The 20,169-nt window shown below is 43.6% G+C and overlaps 1 protein-coding gene across 1 annotated transcript in view; it reads right to left on the bottom strand.

Moving 5' to 3' along the window:
- Nucleotides 1-3,168: 3,168 nt before the first annotated feature.
- The window catches only part of DIPK2B (divergent protein kinase domain 2B), a 44,040-nt gene continuing 27,039 nt past the window's right edge, over nt 3,169-20,169 (bottom strand). Inside the window, exons 3-5 of the mRNA XM_024579936.3 lie at nt 8,954-9,127; nt 7,544-7,832; nt 3,169-6,359 (exon numbers count right to left, since the gene is read on the bottom strand). Of these exons, the coding sequence (XP_024435704.2) occupies nt 6,019-6,359; nt 7,544-7,832; nt 8,954-9,127 (804 nt within the window). The 3' untranslated portion in view covers nt 3,169-6,018. The remainder of the gene's footprint in view (nt 6,360-7,543; nt 7,833-8,953; nt 9,128-20,169) is intronic.

The following is a 20,169-nucleotide window of genomic DNA, read 5'->3' as shown; positions in this document are numbered from 1 at the left end:
CAAGCTCTCTCAGAGACAGAGCTAGGAAATATATTTCTATACACTCATATCTATTTCCATACATAGCTGTATATCTCTATTTCTATCTATCATCTATCTATCTATCATCTATCTTTCTTCCTTCCTTCCTCCCTCTCTCCCTCCCTCCCCCCTCTCCCTTTCTTTCCTTCTTTCTTTTTTTCCTTCTCTCTCTCTCTCTCTCATCTATCAATCTAAAATCCTGAGTGCAGAGTGATACCTCAAAATCTAGTCTAACACCACAAGGGTCAATTCTTTCTTCCATCTTTCCTTAGTTGTAACTTCTTTCTCCAAGAGTGAGAAGCCCTTCTGTCAATATCCACAACATATTTACTTACTCGCTTAACACTTAAAGTAGTTTTGGAATTGCTAACTCAGAACCCCATGGGAAAAGTAATAACCAGAAAACAATTTTTATCTGTGGTTCTTTTTTAGTCAAGGTAAAATTCATATAACATAAAATTATCCATTTTAAAGTGTGTGTACAGTTCTTTTTGTCTTTAGCCTTGTACTAAGTAGTCAAAATTCTTCCTTTCCAAGTTACTTCAGTTAATTTTTCAGTATAGTTATATCTTATTCATTTGTAATCCAGTTAGATCCATTTGTGATTGTTTGTAGTTTATTTTAATTTAACCCCCATCCTGGTTAATCTTAATTATTTATTTGTGACTATGTGAGATATTCCCATGGTTCTAAGAGTCAGATTTATACTCAAAGGTATACTCAGGCAAGTGTCACTCCTCATTCCTACTACCCCATTCCCACTGTTCTTACCCACTCCCTATAGATAACCAATCTCATCGGCTTCTAGTTTATTCTCTTTCTCTCTTGTGATCTATCTATCTATATATCTATATCTATCTATATAAATAAAATCACAAGAGTTACAGTTAGGAATATATATATATGTAATTTCACATGTATATATCACAAGTGAGCAGATACATAAATGTTTTCGTATACAGTATTGCCTTCTTTCTTACACAAAAAGTTAGCATACTATAAATACCCTCGCATGCTTTGCTCTTTCTTCTCACTTAGCAGTATATCCCACAAATCCATGTCTGTTCATAGAAATCTTCCTCACTCATATACAGTGTCACATCCATTGTATGAATGTATCAGTCTATTCAGCCACTCTGCTGTGTATGAGCATTTAGGTTGTTTCCAGTATTTGTAATTGCAAACAATGCTACAATTAACTAACTTCAGTGCACTGACTTGCAAGAGGGGCTAGCACAGGATCTGAAGGCAGACGTGTCTGCTTACAGAGCTGCTGCTCCCTCTGTACTGCCACACTGACCCTATAGTCATAGCCCAGGCCTGAAACTATGCCCTGGTAACCCTAATGGGATGGGGTGCTCCCTTTCCTTGTCTACTTCTACAAAGAGCTCCAATGGGTGGGACACTTGAACTGGTTGCCCAGTTACCCTTTGCTGACTAATTTCTCTAAGTTGCATTCTTAGAGAGTTATTAAATCTGCAGATTTGGGGCCCCTGCCTGGGAATTGACCCTCTTATACAGGCCACAACTGCAACCATTCTTAAACAATGCCATAAAGAGCTGTGGGCAGACCAGAATATACTTGTGTGCATGTGAGCAGATATGCCAATACATGTGGGCAATAGGCCCAGAGTGGGCAGAAAAGTCACATCACCACCAACAGGCAGTGAACTTTCAATGGGCCAATCTAACTTCCACATTTCTCTCCAATACTGAGCACAGATGGACTTCCCAAGGCCCCCAACACTACCTGATTGAGAAGGATTCCCTTCTGAGCCTGGTGGAGGGCTGGGTTGTGGAGGTGAGTGTAGTGACTGTTCAGCTGCCATTCATGATCAACGTAGAGTCTAGATAGCAGGAGGGAAGAGAAATGGCCCCAGTCAGGCCATCTAGCAATTTGCAGCATCCTGGGGATTCCTATGGGCTGGGGTAGTAGTGGCTTGGGGCAAGGATCTTGGTGCTTCCGAAGAGGCTGCAGTACTGCCTTGGCTGTGTGAAGAGCTCTTTCTGTCAGGAGACCCTCTGCTCTTTTCCTACATTTGCCTTCAAATACAGAATACCCACATATGCCAGGCTTTTGAGAGACATTGTATCATTTAAACAAGACAATAACCCCATGAGGGTGAATTTTTTTTTCTCCACATTTTTTGGATAAAGAAAGTGAGGCTCAGAGAGTTTAAGCAACTTACCCAAGGCTACACAGTAGCTAGCAGAATCATGATTTGAATCTTAGTGTATCTGCTTCCAGAGCTCCAGATCTTTCCCCAAACTCCACCCTCCCAAATCCAACAAAGCATTCATTGTAACTCTAGGGGAAATGTTCAGGCTTATGGAATCACATAAAGGCAGAAGTCAGATGCTATAGGGGAAGACTGGGAAAGCAGGAGACCTAAAAATTGTTGCTTTGAGCAAGTTATTTGAACAAATTTCTTCATTTGAAAAGTAGAATTTACCTGCAGAGTTGTGGTTATGCCCACCTGGTAGCTACACCAGATGGGGTGTGTTCTCATAAGTCAGTTCCTTTACCAAGAGAATTGTTAAATATTTTATAAATCACCTCTGGTCCCACACCTACTCCCCTTGGTTGTAGAGGTCAAGTAAGACCTCAGTAAACCCCAAGAACACTCTACACTAACATTAACAAGAATTAGTATTCTCAGGGACTCAGGGCCAGCTTCGTAGTCATGCAATGCATGCAGTCCCACAGGGCTTGTGTTTAGTTTAATGCCCTGCGGTCCCCATCTTGCAATTCTTAATGACAGGAAGCCCCACATTTCCATATTGCATTGGATCCCACAAATTATGTAGCCAGTCCTGAGGACAAAAAAGACAGTGGCTGGCAAAATTCAGGAAAATACTCTAATGTGTCCAATCTGATAACAGAAGTCTAAGAATATACCATGATAATTTTTTTCTGGCTAAAGTCCTTTGAGTGTTGACTTACCTGTCTCCTGACTGTTGAGAGAAAAGAGTTGCTCTTGAGGAAGTGTCTGTGTCCTGTACAGTGTGGGACAACAGTAAGTTTACATTTGTTCATATGGAATACAATACAATGTTTAATGAACAATAATATAAGAATAAACTCTGTATTTTGCATACTCACAACTGTAAATGTACTTTTGCCCCATCCTGTACATGGTCAGCACAGTGTACTAGTTCATTTGGGCTATTATAATAAAATATGATAGACTGGGTGGCTTGTAAGCAACACACATTTATTTCTCACAGTTCTGGTCTTGGACTGCCACAGTAAGTTGGCAGTCCAAGACCAAGGCACTGGCAGATGCAGAGCCTTGTGAAGGCCCACTTCCTGGTTTATAGCCTGTACCATCCCCATGTGTCCTCACAGTGAAGAAAGGGCCAGGGAACTTTCTGGGATTTCTTTTAAAAGGGCATGAATCCCATTCATGAGGGCTCCACCCTCAGGATCTCATCACCTCTCAAAAGCCTCACCTCCTAATACCCTTACCTTAAGGGTTCAGATTTCAATATATGAATTTTAAGGAGACATGAACATTCAGTCTATAGCACATGGTGCGTGAAAAAGAGTAAGCAAAAACATCTGAAGAACACAAACATTGTCTTCAGAAAGAATAGCTTCCCAGCACCTGCTCTGTGGCCAGCCCTGTGCCGATTGCTATGAGAATACACAGCTACCCCCACCATCCTCAGAGATCTCCCAGCTTGATGGGAAGGTGGGACACAGAGCTCTCTGGATTACTCTTTGGGATTAGCTTCAAATGGGGCACAGATCTGTGGCTCAGGGGTACAAATATGCGATTCAGAAAGGGCTTGTGGGAGCTTGTGCTGTCAGAAAAAGCTTCTGGTCAAGGTGAGACATCCAACAGAGTCTTAAATGATGCAGAGGAGGAATGGAACCAGCCAAGCCTCAGCCCTGGGTACAGGCATTAACATACTCCTTCATGTTGGGTCTGACTTTTGAATCCATCACGACAGACTGGAGTTGGGGGTATTGCAGGTTTGGTTCTCTGGAAGCAGACACTCAGATGAAGTTCATAGTGTGTATTCATCTCTTGAGCTGTAGTAACAAATTACTACAAAGTGGGTGGTCTGAAGCAATAGGCTTTTTATTTTGTCACAGTTCTGAAGTCCAGAAGTCTAAGATCAGTTTTAAAAAGTAAGGGGCTGAAAGTAAGGTGTTGGGAAGTGTTGTCAATCCTTATCCTTCAGACCAGGCTAGAAGGCAACTGTCTCAGACTCTCAGCCTGCCTGACCCTGCCCTTCCAGAAACTTGGCCTGTCATCTTCACTGTCATGGCTGCCCCAGGGATAGTGCCTGGAGCAGTCAAAGGCAAACCCCTCAAGCAACTTAGCTGCCATAAAATAGGACTTTTCTTGGCCCAACTTTAAATGTGAGTGAAAGGACCAGAATTGGGTAGGCCAGGGTAAGAAGCAGAGGCTGAAGGGGAATGCAAGAAGAGCATGGACTAGTAGCAAGGGTTCTGAACTATCCCAGCAAGTCACTCTTCCTCCCTGGGCCTCAGTTTCTATGTCTACACTGTGAAGCCTGTTAAACCAGGCCTTCTAACCTAAAGGTGGTAATTCAGAGGTAGAAAAGAGAGGTTAACTGAGAAGTCCCTGAGAGGTACATGGCTGGCAGGAAGGCTGGGCAAAGGTTCAAAGAGCTCACCACTAATGTCTGTGGGGCCAGGGCAAAAATATACATGGAGGTCCACATACCATATGGCTAAATATTTAAAAGCCATAAAGAAAACTAACAAACATTTGGTAAAATATGTTTTGTTGCTGACCTTGAAAAAAATTTTATAATAACCTGTAAGGTCAAGTTTGAAAATTCTCAGACTCCTTAGAGTCCTACACTGGAGACCACAGTGTGGAGAAAGCTGGCCTGGGTCTAGAAGTGGCTACAGTGAGAATGGTCTGTTCACAGATTTCTTGCTCCAGGGAGTGGAACTGGCTAGGTGCCCTGTGCTGAGCTTCAAAATCCATCTTTGTGGTCGGGCTGAGGCCATGCCTCCTCTAGGCTGTTCCCTGCAGCAGAGGCATAAGGGCTGCCCATTATTGGAGACTTGTTGTTCATCTAATGGCTAGCTTTGGCTCAAGGACACCCTGACAACCTTGCTGAAGCTTCCTTCCATTGTGTAAAACAGTCTAGGATACTCCTACTCAACCTTCAGGCTCAAACTTGCAACCTGGCCTGCTGGCTCTTCCAGCTGTTTCTGGGTCCCTCCTTCTTTCCTTCCACACACAAGCACCTTCCTTAATACAATCCTTGACTGTTTTATCCTGTCTTGATACTTGCTTCTCAGAGGATCTGGATGAACACACTGGCCTCCAGCCCATTCCCCACTTCTTACCTCTGGCTCCTTCCCACACCATGATGTGCTTTACTTGTACCTGCACGAGGCCCCAGATACCCAGCATGTGTTCTTATCCATATGTGCCTTTGGCCTGCAGTCTTCTTATCCTGGGGTGGTGTGGGGAGTGTGACAGGACAGCTAGCTCAGAGGTAGAGGGATCAGGAAGGAGCCCCTTTTGTCTGAGTCTAACCTAATGTGCTACTGGCCAGGGGCCTCACTCTTCATGCCAGTCTCTTGACCTCCACTGTTCTGCCTCATTCATCCTGCCTGTGTATCCTTCTGAACACACCTTATAACCACCTGGGCTGAGGGTAAGAAGCATATTTCCCTGGCCCTTTACATCTCTGTCTTCTTTCACTAATTCAAGAGTCTGGTAGAGAACAGAGGAAACAGAGACTCAGAGGTTGAGTGAGTGTCCACATTTGAATCTTCTGATGCCCACCTCTGTCTCTTTTGTGACGTTCCAGCCAGTGGAGACAATGACACTGTGTCACACAACTGCCCTCCAGTCATTGGAATGTTCCTTAGTCCCTGGGAAATTAATGTGCATTTCTCCTAATGTCTAAAACGGCTGCTTCTTTCAACTTTGCAACAACCCAGCTGGGAAATGGAGAGCCAAGGATGTTGTCCCTGGAGGCCAGCCAGGCTCCAGCCCTTTAGAACTTATCATTATACTTGCAGTCTGGATAGCGGTAGGCAAATCTGGGATTACAGGTTCTCAGGGGTCTCAAGATGTCCTTCAGCTGGCTGGCGGCCCCGAGAACTTCAGGGTCTGGGCGGGTACCCTCCCCACATTTAACCAGGAGGACATCTATCTGCTCCTGCACTGGAGAGGGGAACTTTCCCTGGAGAAGTTGAGGCAGCACCTGCCGACACACCAGCACCAGGCTCTGCTTCTCAGGGATGGTATCACAGGAGGGCAGCTCAGTCTTGCAGCCAGTAACCAGGCAGCTAAAGATGTCTTTATTCTCTCCTGCCCTGGTGGCTGCTTGGCTGCCTGGAAGAGAAAAAGGAAATGTTACACACCCTACAAGCTGCTCTCCTTGAGGGAGATGCCATTAATTACAGTTGCTCGGTGAAGTGGTTTAGTCTCCTAGCATCTCTGGTCAGCAGGAGATTTAGGGCTCTGGAACACAATGGCCCCTGCTGAGAACAACATGGGAGGAACTGCTACAATAGGTTGATGCCTGGGCATGGAAAACACACTTATCCCTATGAGAAGTTGGGCTTATAACTATAGGGGTCACCTCTGTATTGTGATTCTCCCATTCTTATTACTGAATTAGGGAACTCAGGAAATTACTAGAACCAGTATTACTTGCCCTTTAAAAATACAAAGTTGGTAGAAAGAACAGGTAATTCAGAATATGCATTCAATGGGTTGTAGTGGGACTGATATTCAGTGGCTTACATATCCCAAATATTCTGAAATTAGCCATATTTTTTTCTAATAAAGGCAAACAAGGAAATGAGTAAGTGTGATTTAATTGGTCTATCTTGGTAGGCCTTCTCATATAAAAAACCATCTGTCCTATTATTTGATGCATAACATTTGGTCGCCATTAGAGACTGGGATACTCAAAGGGCTCCAGAAACCCTAATGAGTCTGTACACACTGTGAAAAACATGATTCACTCGTATACCTCATGTGGTGCCATCCTTTTTAATTGGAAACTTTATAAAAAGCAAAGGTGCCAAAATGGTGTAAAGAAAATTGTAAACAAAATTTAGGTTATTACTTGTATATATGAAAAACTTTGAATAAAAGATTTGACTGGGAATCAAAAAAATATACAAGTTAATCAGTCAGATAATTTCCAGGTAAAGCCTAAAAGCATCTGATGAGAAAGGCACTGAGAGGGAGATAGAACCAAGATCAGTGTGTGTGTGTGAGGAGGGGCAGGACAGATCCACAGGCCACAGAGACTGAATTGGACAACAGCATTGCCCTTGGGGCCATGCCATGATGCAAAATGCCCCCCATGGACAAGATCAAGGCCAGTTCCCCTTTGGAAATAGAGTTGGCAGCATGAATGCTAAAGGGGGAGAGGGACATTTGACCTGAACTTGGGCTGCTCTCTCTATGAAAGGCCTAATGGTGCTATCCCTGGGCACCCCTTCAAGCTCCTGTCACTTTGACTTCCATTTTGACAGCTGCTGAGCCAGGCCCATGCTGAGTACCTTCCTGCTTGTCGATGACACCCAGGGCACTAGCATCCCGGATGAACAGATGCCCATTGTTAAAGATGCCAAACATGGCAGCATCCACGTGGGTGAAGTAGAGGAAGTAATTCAAATCGTTGCTCCTCAGAGATTCCAGGATCCTGAGGAGCTGGTAGGCCAGGTCGGCTGCCTGGTCTGGGGGTGCACCATAGAATTCCTGCAGTAGGTTGGTGCTGGTGCTGACCAGGAATCGTCCACAGGAGCCCAGGTACTTGGGCAGTGGCCATCCTTCGGCTCCAGGGAAGATCTGCCAAGCCAAGGGGAGAAGGAGGCATTAAAAGATTAGAGAAAAAAAATTCACAGACAGTGTTCTCTCTCTCTCTCTTTCTCTGTCTCTGCCTCTCTGTCTCTTGGAATGAAGCAACACCGGCATCCCTTTCCTCCCCTCTTTCTATGCTTGTTTTAGATGAATAGATTCAGAAAAGGAAGCTCTTATTTCTATGTGGTGCATTGAATTTTAACAGTGTCTCCAAGTGAGGTATAAGAATGCAAGCTATGAAAATGCTAAGGCACTTGCCAGGATTTTAGATGGTATTCAGATTCAAGGGAATATGTTTATTTTTAAGAGTTGTGTAGTTGAAAAAATATGACTACTATGTGAGATTTCACAGATATCACTGCTTAGGAAGAGACAATGGGTGGGGGAAAGAGGGTCAAGTTAAAGATGATTTAGAGAAAAATATTTTTTAAAAATAACAGTGCATGTGGAGGGTAGGGTGGAGGTGGAAGAGGGTATGGGGGGATAAATGGTAATGGAAAAATAAAACATAAATAAAATTTAAAAAAACTAAAAAAATAATACTGCAGACACCAAGTTCTGTGACAGGCCAAAAATCATGAAGCCTCCCCTTGGGAGACACCAGTTTTGGGAACCACTGAACTGACCCAGAGTCCCTGTCCACTCCCCTGTCTCATTGACAAGTATATCCCCAGACTCTAGTACTCCTCATCATTCCCCTGTTGATGGACATCTAGATTACTTCCATTTTTTTCTCCTTTCCAACTGTATGTACCTACAGTGTACTCCTCCTGGAGGGTCATTCTTTGGCTATTTCCCCACTTCCTGGGCTTGCTAAAATCTTACTAATCAGAGTTGCTGTCCTTCACAGAACCCTTTGGAGCTACCTCACACAGTGAAAGTGCCTGTTATACCCTCACCCACCCCAACTCCCACACCTCTTTCCTTTACAGCAACTATAACACTTTCTCCCTGCAGAAGCCAATGAACCAAATGCCACAAAGGTACTAACATGGGCTGGTTGCCCCAAATCATGCAATAAAGGGGGAGACAGCTCAACTCAGGGTTGTCCCCTTAGGAATCCAATGTGAACCTCTTTCCTGGAGTGACTTTTTGGGGTTGCTATGTACCTGTAGGAGGATGGGATGCGTGTTGACAGCCAATGTGTAGAGCAGGCGCAACTTGTCGCGGTCCGTGAAGTGGTCCATGAAGATGCTACCAGCATCAGCCACCTCAGCATAGCGCCGAACCACACGGTCCAGAAGTCGCTGCGAGGGGCAGCGTAAGAGGGGGCTAGGCAGGCCCTGTGGGGAGGTGGGTGAGAGAGACTCTGAAGGTTGCTGAACGTTTGTGGGCAAGGGAGTGGGGGAAGCAGGTCAGGGCACTGGAAGGCCCTGCTTGTGGGGGATTCTTTAGGGTTGGGGGCCAAGTGGACCCTGGGAAGAGAGAGACCCCAAGAAAGCAGAGGGAGTGGGGAGTGGGCTGAATGCTACTAGGGGTTGGCACAGGAATGGGAGGAAGAAGACTCCCCAGGGTGGGGGGGTAGGGCAGAGCATCCATAGGAATAGGGCAGGAAGAGGCCCAGCAGGCTACACAGGAGGGGACAGGGAGGCCCCCCGGAATGGAAGAGAAGGGCCAGAGCTATCCTGGAGGCAGGGGACCCCCTACAGGCAGTCAGCAGACAGTCTAAGCCATGGAGCTCTGGTCTGCATTCTCATCCACCATGGTGCCCCACTCTGCCCTTCCACAAATTGCTGATCTCAGGCTGAATTGATGAGATCAGACCTCTGTGATTGGCCTTTTTAATTCCCTCTACCATTTCACTAGGATGTCACTACAGTTATGAGGTTACACACTAGCATCTTATGTATGCCACTTTGTTCTTCTTGGGATAAAATTTGGATACGGGACTAGGCTTATGTCTCATGACTCTCTAACCCTCTCCTACACTTTTCTCCTCAGGCTGAACAAAGACAATGAGCCTACTAATAAAAGCAAAGAATCATTTCAGAACAGGGCCCTGGGGCCCAGTCTGCCACAATTTAACCCTGGCTCCACATATACCAGCTAGCTGTGTGACCTTGCACAAGTAACTTAGTCTCTCTGTACTTCAGGTTCCATTCTAAAATGAGGTGCCAGTAATAACACTCTAAGAGGTCATAGGGATCAAATAAGTTAATAGATGTAAAATGCTGGAACAGTGTCGGGTGAGCAGTAAACATTCAATAATACTATCTGTTCTTATTAAATTAAAAAGTTAAACTCTCAGCACAGACAACAGTGGTGATAGGCAATGATACCAATGACAACAAAAGTCAGACTTTGTGAGTGAGAACAGGATTTTCAAGTTCCAAGAGCCTGGCTTTGAAGATCACAAACCATGCCTGAAAGTCCAGGGCAGAACATGTGTCCACAGTGTGTCTGTAGACAGTGTTTGCAGGTGGCCTGCCTAGGGGAGGTTCTAACTGAGTGAGCCATTGGGATAGGCACCTAAAGGCAGTCCCCAGAGCCCTGGGCAGTGTAGCATGGGGCAAGGACAGCAATGTGGAGCCCTTGATCTGCCCAGTGGGAACCCAGGAGGGTGGAAAGACTTCTGGAGACCTCGAGGTCAGAGCCTGGAGTTTGGAGAAGACATGGACAGGCCAACAGAGTAAGTTGTCCAACCATCCTGCTTGCTTGGGACTGAAGGTTTCCTGGGACACAAAACTTTCAGTGCTAAAACTGAGAAACTGAGATGGTTGGTCATGCTGCCACAGTCCCACATCTTGATCATGGCCTTTGTCAGCATAAGCTCCTGCTCCCAGGTGAGGGCCAGAAAAGACTGGCAGAGGCCAGTGTGGATGCTTGTTGATCTACTACAAACTGGGCACTTAACAGGGGCCTTCTGTGCAGGGTGGTATTGACAGTAATTGTCACACTTCTTCACCACAATCTGTAACAGTCTATAAAACAGTCAATACAATTTAGTGGGTTTGTCACTATATGGTCAGCTTTACATGTCAACTCGGCTAGGCTATAGTGCCCAGTTATTCAATCAAACACTAATATAGATGTTGCTGTGAAGATATTTTGTAAATATGGTTAACATTTCCAGTCAGTTAACTTTAAGAAGATGAAATGCTTCTTGATAATGTGGGTGGGCCTGTCCCAAATAGTTTAAAGATTTCCCTGAGGAGGAAGGAATTCCATCTGTGGACTGTAGTGTCAGCTCCTGCCCAAGGGTCTCCAGCCCACTGGATTTGAGATTTTTCAACCCCCACAATCATATAAGTCAACTTCTTGAAATAAACCTGATTTATATGTACATAAAATTATATATTATACTATATATAATTATTTTATATGTAAAATTTTATATTAATTAATCGATCATATGTCAATTGAATATGAATTAATAGTTTTATATTTGTATAATATATTATAATTATAGTTATAGATAATATCTCTATACTATACACACAGATTATATGCTGGCTAAGGGTAAAGCACTTGTTCCTTGTGGAAACGATAGCAACTGAGACCGAAACTAGATTTGCTTTCATTTTTGAAGCTGCTAGTGAAATTTGAGTACACAAGACTTAACTTCCTTAATGAGTTGTTTGACTTTCATTTGGGTTTTATCCGCATTATTGTGTGCGTTTGCTCAAAACACACCACCAGCAATATGCAGTGTCCTTATTTAAAGGGTTCTTCCCAGAATGGAAGCATACAAGTTAAATTGTCTAAACAAATAATTTTTTGTGGTTCTGATGTAAGTACTTAGAAAGTAAAAGAGCTATGTTTATTATTCCTCTCTAGAAGGTAGAGTTAAGAAGCTCATCCAATGGTCAAGCAGAAAGGGGATTTCCCTTCCAGCAGACAATTTAAAAGTTAGGTGGATTGTCAGTAATCTTGCCAGAATTGCCCTAGGTTCTTCTCAAGTTCCATCCCATGGGTGAGATCTGCCCAGTTTGAGGGTTCCATCACAAGAAGAAGATGGCATCAGGAGGACTATATCTTCATTGGAGTTGGCTGAGTGATGGCCCTTTCTAGGGACCACACAGTGTGCTGGGAAGGGCCTGGGCTTTGAAGCTGTCTGCCTGCCATCAGAGAATGTTGTGCACATGTAGCCTATCCCTGCTGGTCCTGTGTGTTGGTGAATTCTGGGTGGGTAGGGGGTTTCACGGGAGCGACGTGTGGAGGGCTGATGCAGAATCCTCTGTAGTGATTGCTGTTTGACAACATGATGGGCAAGACACAGTTAGGGAAAGGAGGCCCACACTTTGAAAGTTCTAAGTGTCAGGCCCTATGGCAAATCTTTTCACAGGGATCATCTCCCCATGCACAGGAATTTTGAGCCTTTAGTTCTCTCTTGCCCTGGTGACTCTCCTGGAAAATTTAAATTATTCATTACAGAAATCTTTCAAAATTTGTGGAAAACACAGTGATATTAATTTCCACAGCCCATGCTGGCAAATGCAAATGGTAGACTTCATTGTCAGGTGAATTCATGAAATGATCCCATTTTCCAGATTAGAATACTAGGGTAAGGACCAGGAAAGGGAAATGGCTTGTTAAAGATCATGCTGCTTATTGGTACTCAAGCCTACTTCCATGCCCAAGTCTCAGTAGGGCATTAAAAATTATTTAATGGGAAAAGAGAGGGGAAAACAAGAAATTGATGATTTCAGAATAGTGTGTCCTAAATTTGACTGACAATCAAAGCCTTTAAAGTGCTATAAAAATACACATCCCTAGGCCTCATCTACAAATTCTGAATAGGCATGTCCAGTGAGGACCAAGGACTCTACATTTGACAGGTGACTTGCATCATTCTTGCTATTAAGAAAGTCTGGAAAATGCTGGTGGGGAATATGGAAGAGAAAGGGGTGAGATGTGATTCAGTGTTCCTATTTAGGAGCTTTGAAAGTAGTTCTGGGAAGACTTCTTCCTTTATTTTGGACACAAATACAAATGATTGTGAAATCTTGTTGATAGAGTGCGGACATGTGATGTTAAAGCACTTTTCCGTCATTTCTCAGTTAACTGTCATTTCACCCCTGAAGGTTTGGTTGCTAAAAGCCCAAAGCATTACTCTTTCAAAGGGACTATGCATACTGTAATAAGGGTGCTCCTGAAGCCCAGAGAACCTTCAAAATCCAACTAAATGAATCTTTCAGGAGGGAATCACAAATGCTTGGTGAAGAGATGGGTTTCTGACTCCTCCAATCCCATCAAAGAGGCTCTGCCTTCTTGGAAGGTTTGAACCTCTCTTCCAGAGAGACAGGAGAGCTCAAGCTGAAGGAGGGATCTGTAGGACCAAGTTGGAAGGGCATTGGTTGTCCAAGGGCCACATACTGTCTTAGATTGGCCATTAACTTCACACTGCATCTCAGGGTGACATAAACAAAAGGAGAGATGAACTTCTAGATGCCTCTATTTTTATACTTCCTATGTTGGGTCAGAGATGGGTGAAAGTACTAAGGTTGTCCTTTTGGTCATTTTGGCCAAGAAAAGTTGCCAGAAGTCACACTGCCAAATACTCCACTTGTGCGTGATGGAAAGACTGGAGAAGTTGTTCAAATTCTGTACTATGGCATGTTCTGCTAGCTCTTTAAGAATTGAGCACAATGTCACTTTACAAGCCTCATAGAACATGCATGCTAAAAGCTTGGCATGGTGAGAGGCACGTGTTTCACACATAGTAAATGGTACAGATTATTATCAGTATCATTGTCATCAGCATCAGCATCAGCACAAGCATCATCACTACTATATTATAGATACACTTTCTAATCAGCCATACTCTCCATGCCTCATGTACCCTTCTAGTTGAAGCTAGAAGAGGACAGGACCCTCTCTGATGGAATGGTGGTGCCTCATGTGAAAGGCTCTGCCTAAGGTGGTGTTGGTGAAGATTAAGCCAATTATCATCTCTCTCTTTTGGGATTTAGACTTGGGATACCAGTAAGAAAAAGGGGACAAGGCAGAGCTATGGAAAGAAGCAGAGATGCCATGAGCCAAGATGACCTGGGGCCCATAAGAAGCACTGCATGCATAGTTGCTGGACCTCAGAGCTGCCTCAGGTTCTGGAAGCTTCCAGGCTCAGTTCTGGGCCAGGGATGACCCAACCACAAACTCTTTTTCCAGGGAGTGGATTCACTGAGTCTCTGCTCCTTGCCTCCAGGAGAGCCAAGAAGACCACCAGTGCAGAGAAAGGTGGCTTCATTGAGGCCAGAGGGAAGGGCAGTGGGTTAGGATTGGAATCTTCATCCAACTGAGACTCAGCTTCTACCACTGCAAGAGGGGCTGATAGAATGGCAGGAGGACTCAAGAAGATGATGTGTGTGAATCTTTAAAATACTTAATGTCCCGGGGCCCCAGTATAGCCATATTATCCTCAAGCTCATTTCCCATATTAATATCCCACTTGGTTCTGGATAACTTTTGGCTGCTTCCCCAAGGAAAATATTACTCAAAAGACAAAGATTTACCATCACTAAACATATTTAAATACTTGCTCCAGTGGAAATAAATGCATAGAAGAAAGAACACTAACTGCTCTTAGAAAGAAAATCTAAGACAAGAGGTGTGGCTTTCCCTTTCAGATCAGAAGTCAGGAGTTTGAGGTCACAGTAGTAGCTGAAGACACAACCTAGTTCAGGACTCTGACCTTTCTTTCCAAGGACATATGCAACTGACTATCAGAGAGCTATGACTACAACCCAGCACAAAATCATAAATTGACTTAAAACCTTTTTTGTTTGCTCATCAGTTTTTGTTAGTGTTTGTGTATTTAATGTGTAGCCCAAGACAACTCTCCTTCTTCTAGTGTGGCCCAGAGATGCCAAAAGGTTGGACACCTCTGGAAGCCTAAGGACATAAACTTAAGGCAAATAAAAATTATTTTATATTTGCAAATTATAGCACACAGGTTAAAGACAGCAGATATGCTAACTTCAGTCACTCTCTTCTTCTTCTTACCCTTTTCAATGTCCACCACTGTCTTCCCCATCAATGGATCAGGCCACAGACAGTGACCATATTGTCTATATAGAATGGTTAACCAGTGCATTTTTTCCCCATGCACTGGGAGAAAAGAGAGTTTTAAAATTGGCCATCCTGTGCATGTTCATTGTGAGACATTGAAACAATATGGAATTGTACAGTGCAAAAGTGAAAAAAATCTGTTGCCACTCCTAGAAGCCACCATTGTTATGTGTGCGGATACACACATGTAGTGATACCAGAAGAAAAAAGCTCAAAAGTCAGTTTTTCCAGTAAGAAGGTTGCCATGGCCAGCTTGATTTGGAATGCTGAGGGAAATCTCAAACAAATGAGTTTTTCCTTGTAGTGAGCTCTCCTAATATCTAGGGAGAAGAGAAAGTTCAAGTGCTAATAAACCTGTGAGCTGACTTTCTGGTTACACACCTAAATATCTTCTACATGATTTCATTGTTAAAGATGCTTGTGAGGCAGGGTTTAGGTTAGTTATGTATCATAGTTAATCAATGTGTCATAAGTAAAATGATGACAAGTCTATGACTTTATCAGTTCTTGTGGATAATTAAGGCAAAAGTTACTGAACATTTCTTTAAGCTGCATTGTATTCAAAGCCATGAAAACCTCCATTTGGTTTATGTTACTAAGAGAAACAGCTCACAGTTCTTTTCCTGCTCCAGTAATTGGATTTTTCCCCTTTTATTAAAGTTCTTTCTGACTGATTTTCTTCTGAAACCCAGATACAACCTGAGGCTTCTTGGTTTGTTAACTTTTCATTCTGCAACTGCCTGTCACCACAGTAATTATTTTGAAGAAACAATTTGCATGATTTTAAAAGTTTACATATTCAAAAATGTCCTCATAATTCTCAGTTGTGATACTTTATGATTATCCGCTCAGCCAGTGTTACTGGTACTAGAGGAGGGAGAGAATTTTGTATAGTAGATGGTCCCCAAATCATTTCAATTGTGCCTTGAAATTCGTAAGATATGGTAGATTTATGACAGGCCCCTTTCTTGTAATGAAGTTCCTCTTTGGTATCATTTGCCTACACTGATCAATTGAGGTTCCCTACAACTCAGTCACTGATGGAAACTCAGGCTCAAAGGGTAGAAGCAGAGACAAGAAATCAGTCAGGAGTGGTTCCATAATTTGGAGTTTGCCTTGAATCATCTCAGAGTGGGTAATATATCCAGGAGGGTTTAATAGATGTTAAAACAATATTAAATTAAACACTAAATAAACTTGGTGGGGTGAGATGAGGGATATATAATGTTTCCCTTGTATTGGAAGGCCCATCTCTTGCAGAGCTGTGGTTTCCATATAAAACAGGAATTCAAACTCTGGTTGACATCCTTTCCTTAGGCTTCTGTTTAGATTCTTGGTGCATTCTACTTGGGGTGGCAGTTTTACTTTTTAAGTAGCTATTTAATTTGCTGGCTCTGTGATTGGCTTGGTCAGTGTGAGTTGGATTCTCTGTGGATGTGCTGGTAAGACACAGCTGCCACAGGCACTGAACAGCAAAATGGCAGCTCCAAGAGAGCAGGGACTTTGTCTCATTAACCACTATGCCCCTAGTACTTGGTAGAAAGTCCACACTTAATATGTTGTTGTTAAAGAAAGCAGTGGAGAAATTATTGAAAATCCAATCTTGGATTGTGGTGAATTTACCATTGTAAATGCCAACCTGTGAGGCCCTTTGGGAGGCAGCAGAAATGATGGCCTTTCTGGTGACACACCTGTACATTGCTATGTATTATGACCTTTGAGAGTGATGACTATAAACAATAGCTAATATTATTGAATGCTTGTTTTTTTTCAGAGACACTTCCATGGGGGTGGGCACTGTGACAGCCCACAATGAGGATTTTGTATGTCAGAATATATAGGGACACATTCAGGGTTTCCTACTAAGTGGAGGACCCAGGATTCGAACCCAGGCCAAATCATACTGCCTTCTTGTGTTGAACCTGCAGCCTGCTTGTTGTGTTTTCTGTCTCCTATACTCTCAGGTGGTTTGGACCTGGAAAGCAGGACTTGGATCCCATGTGTCCTCATTTCTCCGGGAACCCTGAACACTGGCAGGCCTATGGCAGATGATACACCTCTTGATGTGTCCTCCCTTCCCTACTTTTTTTGCCAGCTGCTGTGTGTATGTGGCCCCATCCTACTTTTGCCACACAGCCTCCCTGACCACACTTGCTTGCCCATTCACCCTGCCTACCACTTTTAGGCCAATTTATGGAAAGGTCCACTGACCTCAAGTCACTTTCTTGAGAAATGCAAATTCTCAGTCTCTACCCCAGATCTGATGAGTCAGAACCTCTGAGGAAAGAGCCCAGCAATGCTTGTGTCATTGAGTCCTCCAGGGGATTCCGATGCTCACTTAAGTTTGAGAACACTGTCCTATAGCATGAAATTTAGTTCCCCACCATTCCTACCATTGCAATGTTTACCCACTACTTTCAACACATATTGTAATCATGGATCATAACACTTGCTGCCTCCCTCAATCATACCTTATTCTCACTTCCACATCCTTGCTCTGCATGCTTTTCTTTTATTCTCCATTGACATTTTCCCTAGCTCATCCTTCCTCTCCCACTTGAGCTCACACCTCCTCCAAGCAGCTTTACTGACCCTCCACCCCTTGGCCCTCATTTTCTTCCCTCTCCTGCAGTTTGTTACACACACCTTATGCTGTACGTGTCAGATTTCTCTTTAGCTGTTCAGTGCCTGTGGATAGGAATGTTGAGTAATTACAGTCTGTAAACTCCTTAGCTCCTCATCGGGGGGTGGGCACCTAGGAAGTCCTTAAGAAGTAAATACTGGGACCCAGACAGATTGATATGCCACAGCACACTTAAGATATTTGCCCAGACCCTGAGAGGCCGAGTCATGCAGTTGGTGGTCTGTCCAGGAACTGTAAGGTCATGTCATATTGGGGAGGAGCAGGGAGCATGACCACACAGAGAGATCCAGTCTGTTGATAGCATAATGGAGTGGACATGCAGAGGAGCAGAGATGAGGGGTGATGCTTCTGGAGGCAGAGATAGGCCTTACCACTTCCAAGTTTCTATGAGGCCTGGATGGATGTACTTCCAACACAATAAAGCCCCCTTTTATTTCAGTTGCTCTGAGGATGTTTCTAATCCTCGAAACTACTTATCCCTAATTAAGATACAAGCAATTATTTCATTTTGGAAACATATACAATTGTGGTCAGGTAAGTAACCATCTTAGCCGAATTTCCCACCACATCTTCATGGTATTTATGTTGCAGAAGCCCTGGTCAGAGCTACCTTCCCTTCCCTTCCCTTGCTGTCAAACCTTTGGCAAACAAAAGCTCACTTGGTGGCAATCATGGTCCCCTCTTCCATGCAACAGTCAAAATCTTGGATGGCACTTCTGGTGGAAGTGACAACTAACTTTCCCCTCCTGTTGGAGTCTAACTCTTTCTCCCCACCTTGTCCTTCCATTTCCATCCATTCAAGGGCTCTGAAGGATTTAACACTGAAACATTTGTGGGCTGCTCAAAGATTTTCACTGTGGCAGGTGAAATAATCATTGTGGCAGGCAATTCAGCTGATAGTTGGGACTGGCAGGACAGCTGGTACAGAGTAAAACACAATGTTCCATGGCCTGTCATTTTGATTCAGTTATGCCAAGGCTGGTGATAATTTTTCACTGGGCCATTTCATTTTATAGACTGCTGTCTTTTCTCCCTCCCTCAGTCCCTCCATCCCTCCCTTCCTTTTCAAAATAAAGGAAGTTAAGTGCTTCTGACAACTCATTTGTATATATAAGTTTGCAGAAACTTCCATAGGAGCTCAGTGGCTTCTGCTGTGCAAAAGTCCTGTAGTCCGGGAAGGTCAACAGAATTCTGATTCTCAGGAAAACCTTCCAATCAACCTTGCATTTTCCTGGGGGGGAGTGCCTGGCAGGCTTCTTCCTCTCCCCAGTTCCTCTGTTGAGGTTGTACCACTTGCATCAGTCAGGATTCAATCAGAGAAGCAGAATCACTAGATTTTTTTTGTTTTTATAGGGATTTGACCTTACACAATTGTAGGAGCAGGTTAAACAGTCTCTGTGAGGCTATTGTCCTTCCTTCCATCTGATGATGGAGCTTGGAGTCTATGGGCAGACAGTAGGAAAGGGAAGATAGATGAGCAGTGGGGGAAGGTCAAGTACAACATTGAATCCACAAGCAGATTGGAGCTCACAAGGAAGAACTGAAATCTGTGTCAATTCTTATTGCCTTTGAGTTTGATGGTGTTATGACCAGCAAGAGTCAGGGTCCCTCTGTATGGAGCTAAACCTTGCTTAAGAGTCAAAAAAAACCAAAGGAGCTGAGGGAAGGCTCACACAAGCAAGGGGAACCAGCAGCTAGGACACATTGTATGTGAGTTACAAAATGGCAACTGTTTTCCTTCCACCCTCCAAAACTCCTAATAGAATCTCTCTGTGACCCACTCTAACAAGAAACATACAGGGAAGGGAATTCTGGGAAATGTAGTTCAGCCTGTCCAAGTTGACACATTACAAAGACCACCGCATCACCTTTGGCTTTCTTGCATCTCTCATAGTAACTTTTCTTTTCTTTGACCTGAATGAAGTATCTCACTGAGGCCCAACAACCTTGAGTGCATATTTGGGGTGTGGAAGGTTATTATTTTGAGAAAAGCCAGTAGTGGCCCCAGTTACCTTCACAAGATACCATCTAGAAGGTCCTTTCTTGGATAGGGGAAAGGGTCAGGAGGCAGAGAAAAGCAGATGGTGTCCACAGCATCCTCACGAACAATAATTTTTGCCTCTAAGGTTCCCTAGAGAGTAGGTATGAAAAAATAGTACAAGAGGCCCTGGTAGAGCTCAGTGTTTACCCTGAGAAGGAGTTGCTGGCTGTTCAAGCCCAGGTCTGTTACTAGGCTCAATGACACTTTGTGACTGCATTATAGGGAAAACCAAAAAATTTGGGGACTCTTTCCCCAACCCAAATATATTGCCATACACACTTATGTGAGTTAAGAAATTTGTAAAAGCTCTCCCCACCAGAATGTTCCAAGTCATTTATTGAACATAAATTTGTCAAGGCCCTATTTTATATAAGGCATTATGCTAAACACTGGAGTCACAAAGATAAATAAGAGAGGGCCCCTACCTCCAAAGAACTGGTAGTCTTGTGAGGCAGAGTGACATGCACAGTGCAAAGATCAATATGAGGCAGAATATGACAAATGCTATAAAAGATGTAAACAAAGTACTATGAGAATACAGAAGAGAGAACAGTAAGGGAATCCAAGAAAGCTTCACAGATGAGGTGACATGAGAATGGCTTTAAAGAATAAGTAGGATTTTGGCAGGTGGA

Source organism: Desmodus rotundus, chromosome X (assembly GCF_022682495.2).
Source record: "Desmodus rotundus isolate HL8 chromosome X, HLdesRot8A.1, whole genome shotgun sequence".
Lineage (NCBI taxonomy): Eukaryota > Metazoa > Chordata > Mammalia > Chiroptera > Phyllostomidae > Desmodus > Desmodus rotundus.
This window is presented reverse-complemented; position numbering and strand designations above follow the sequence as displayed.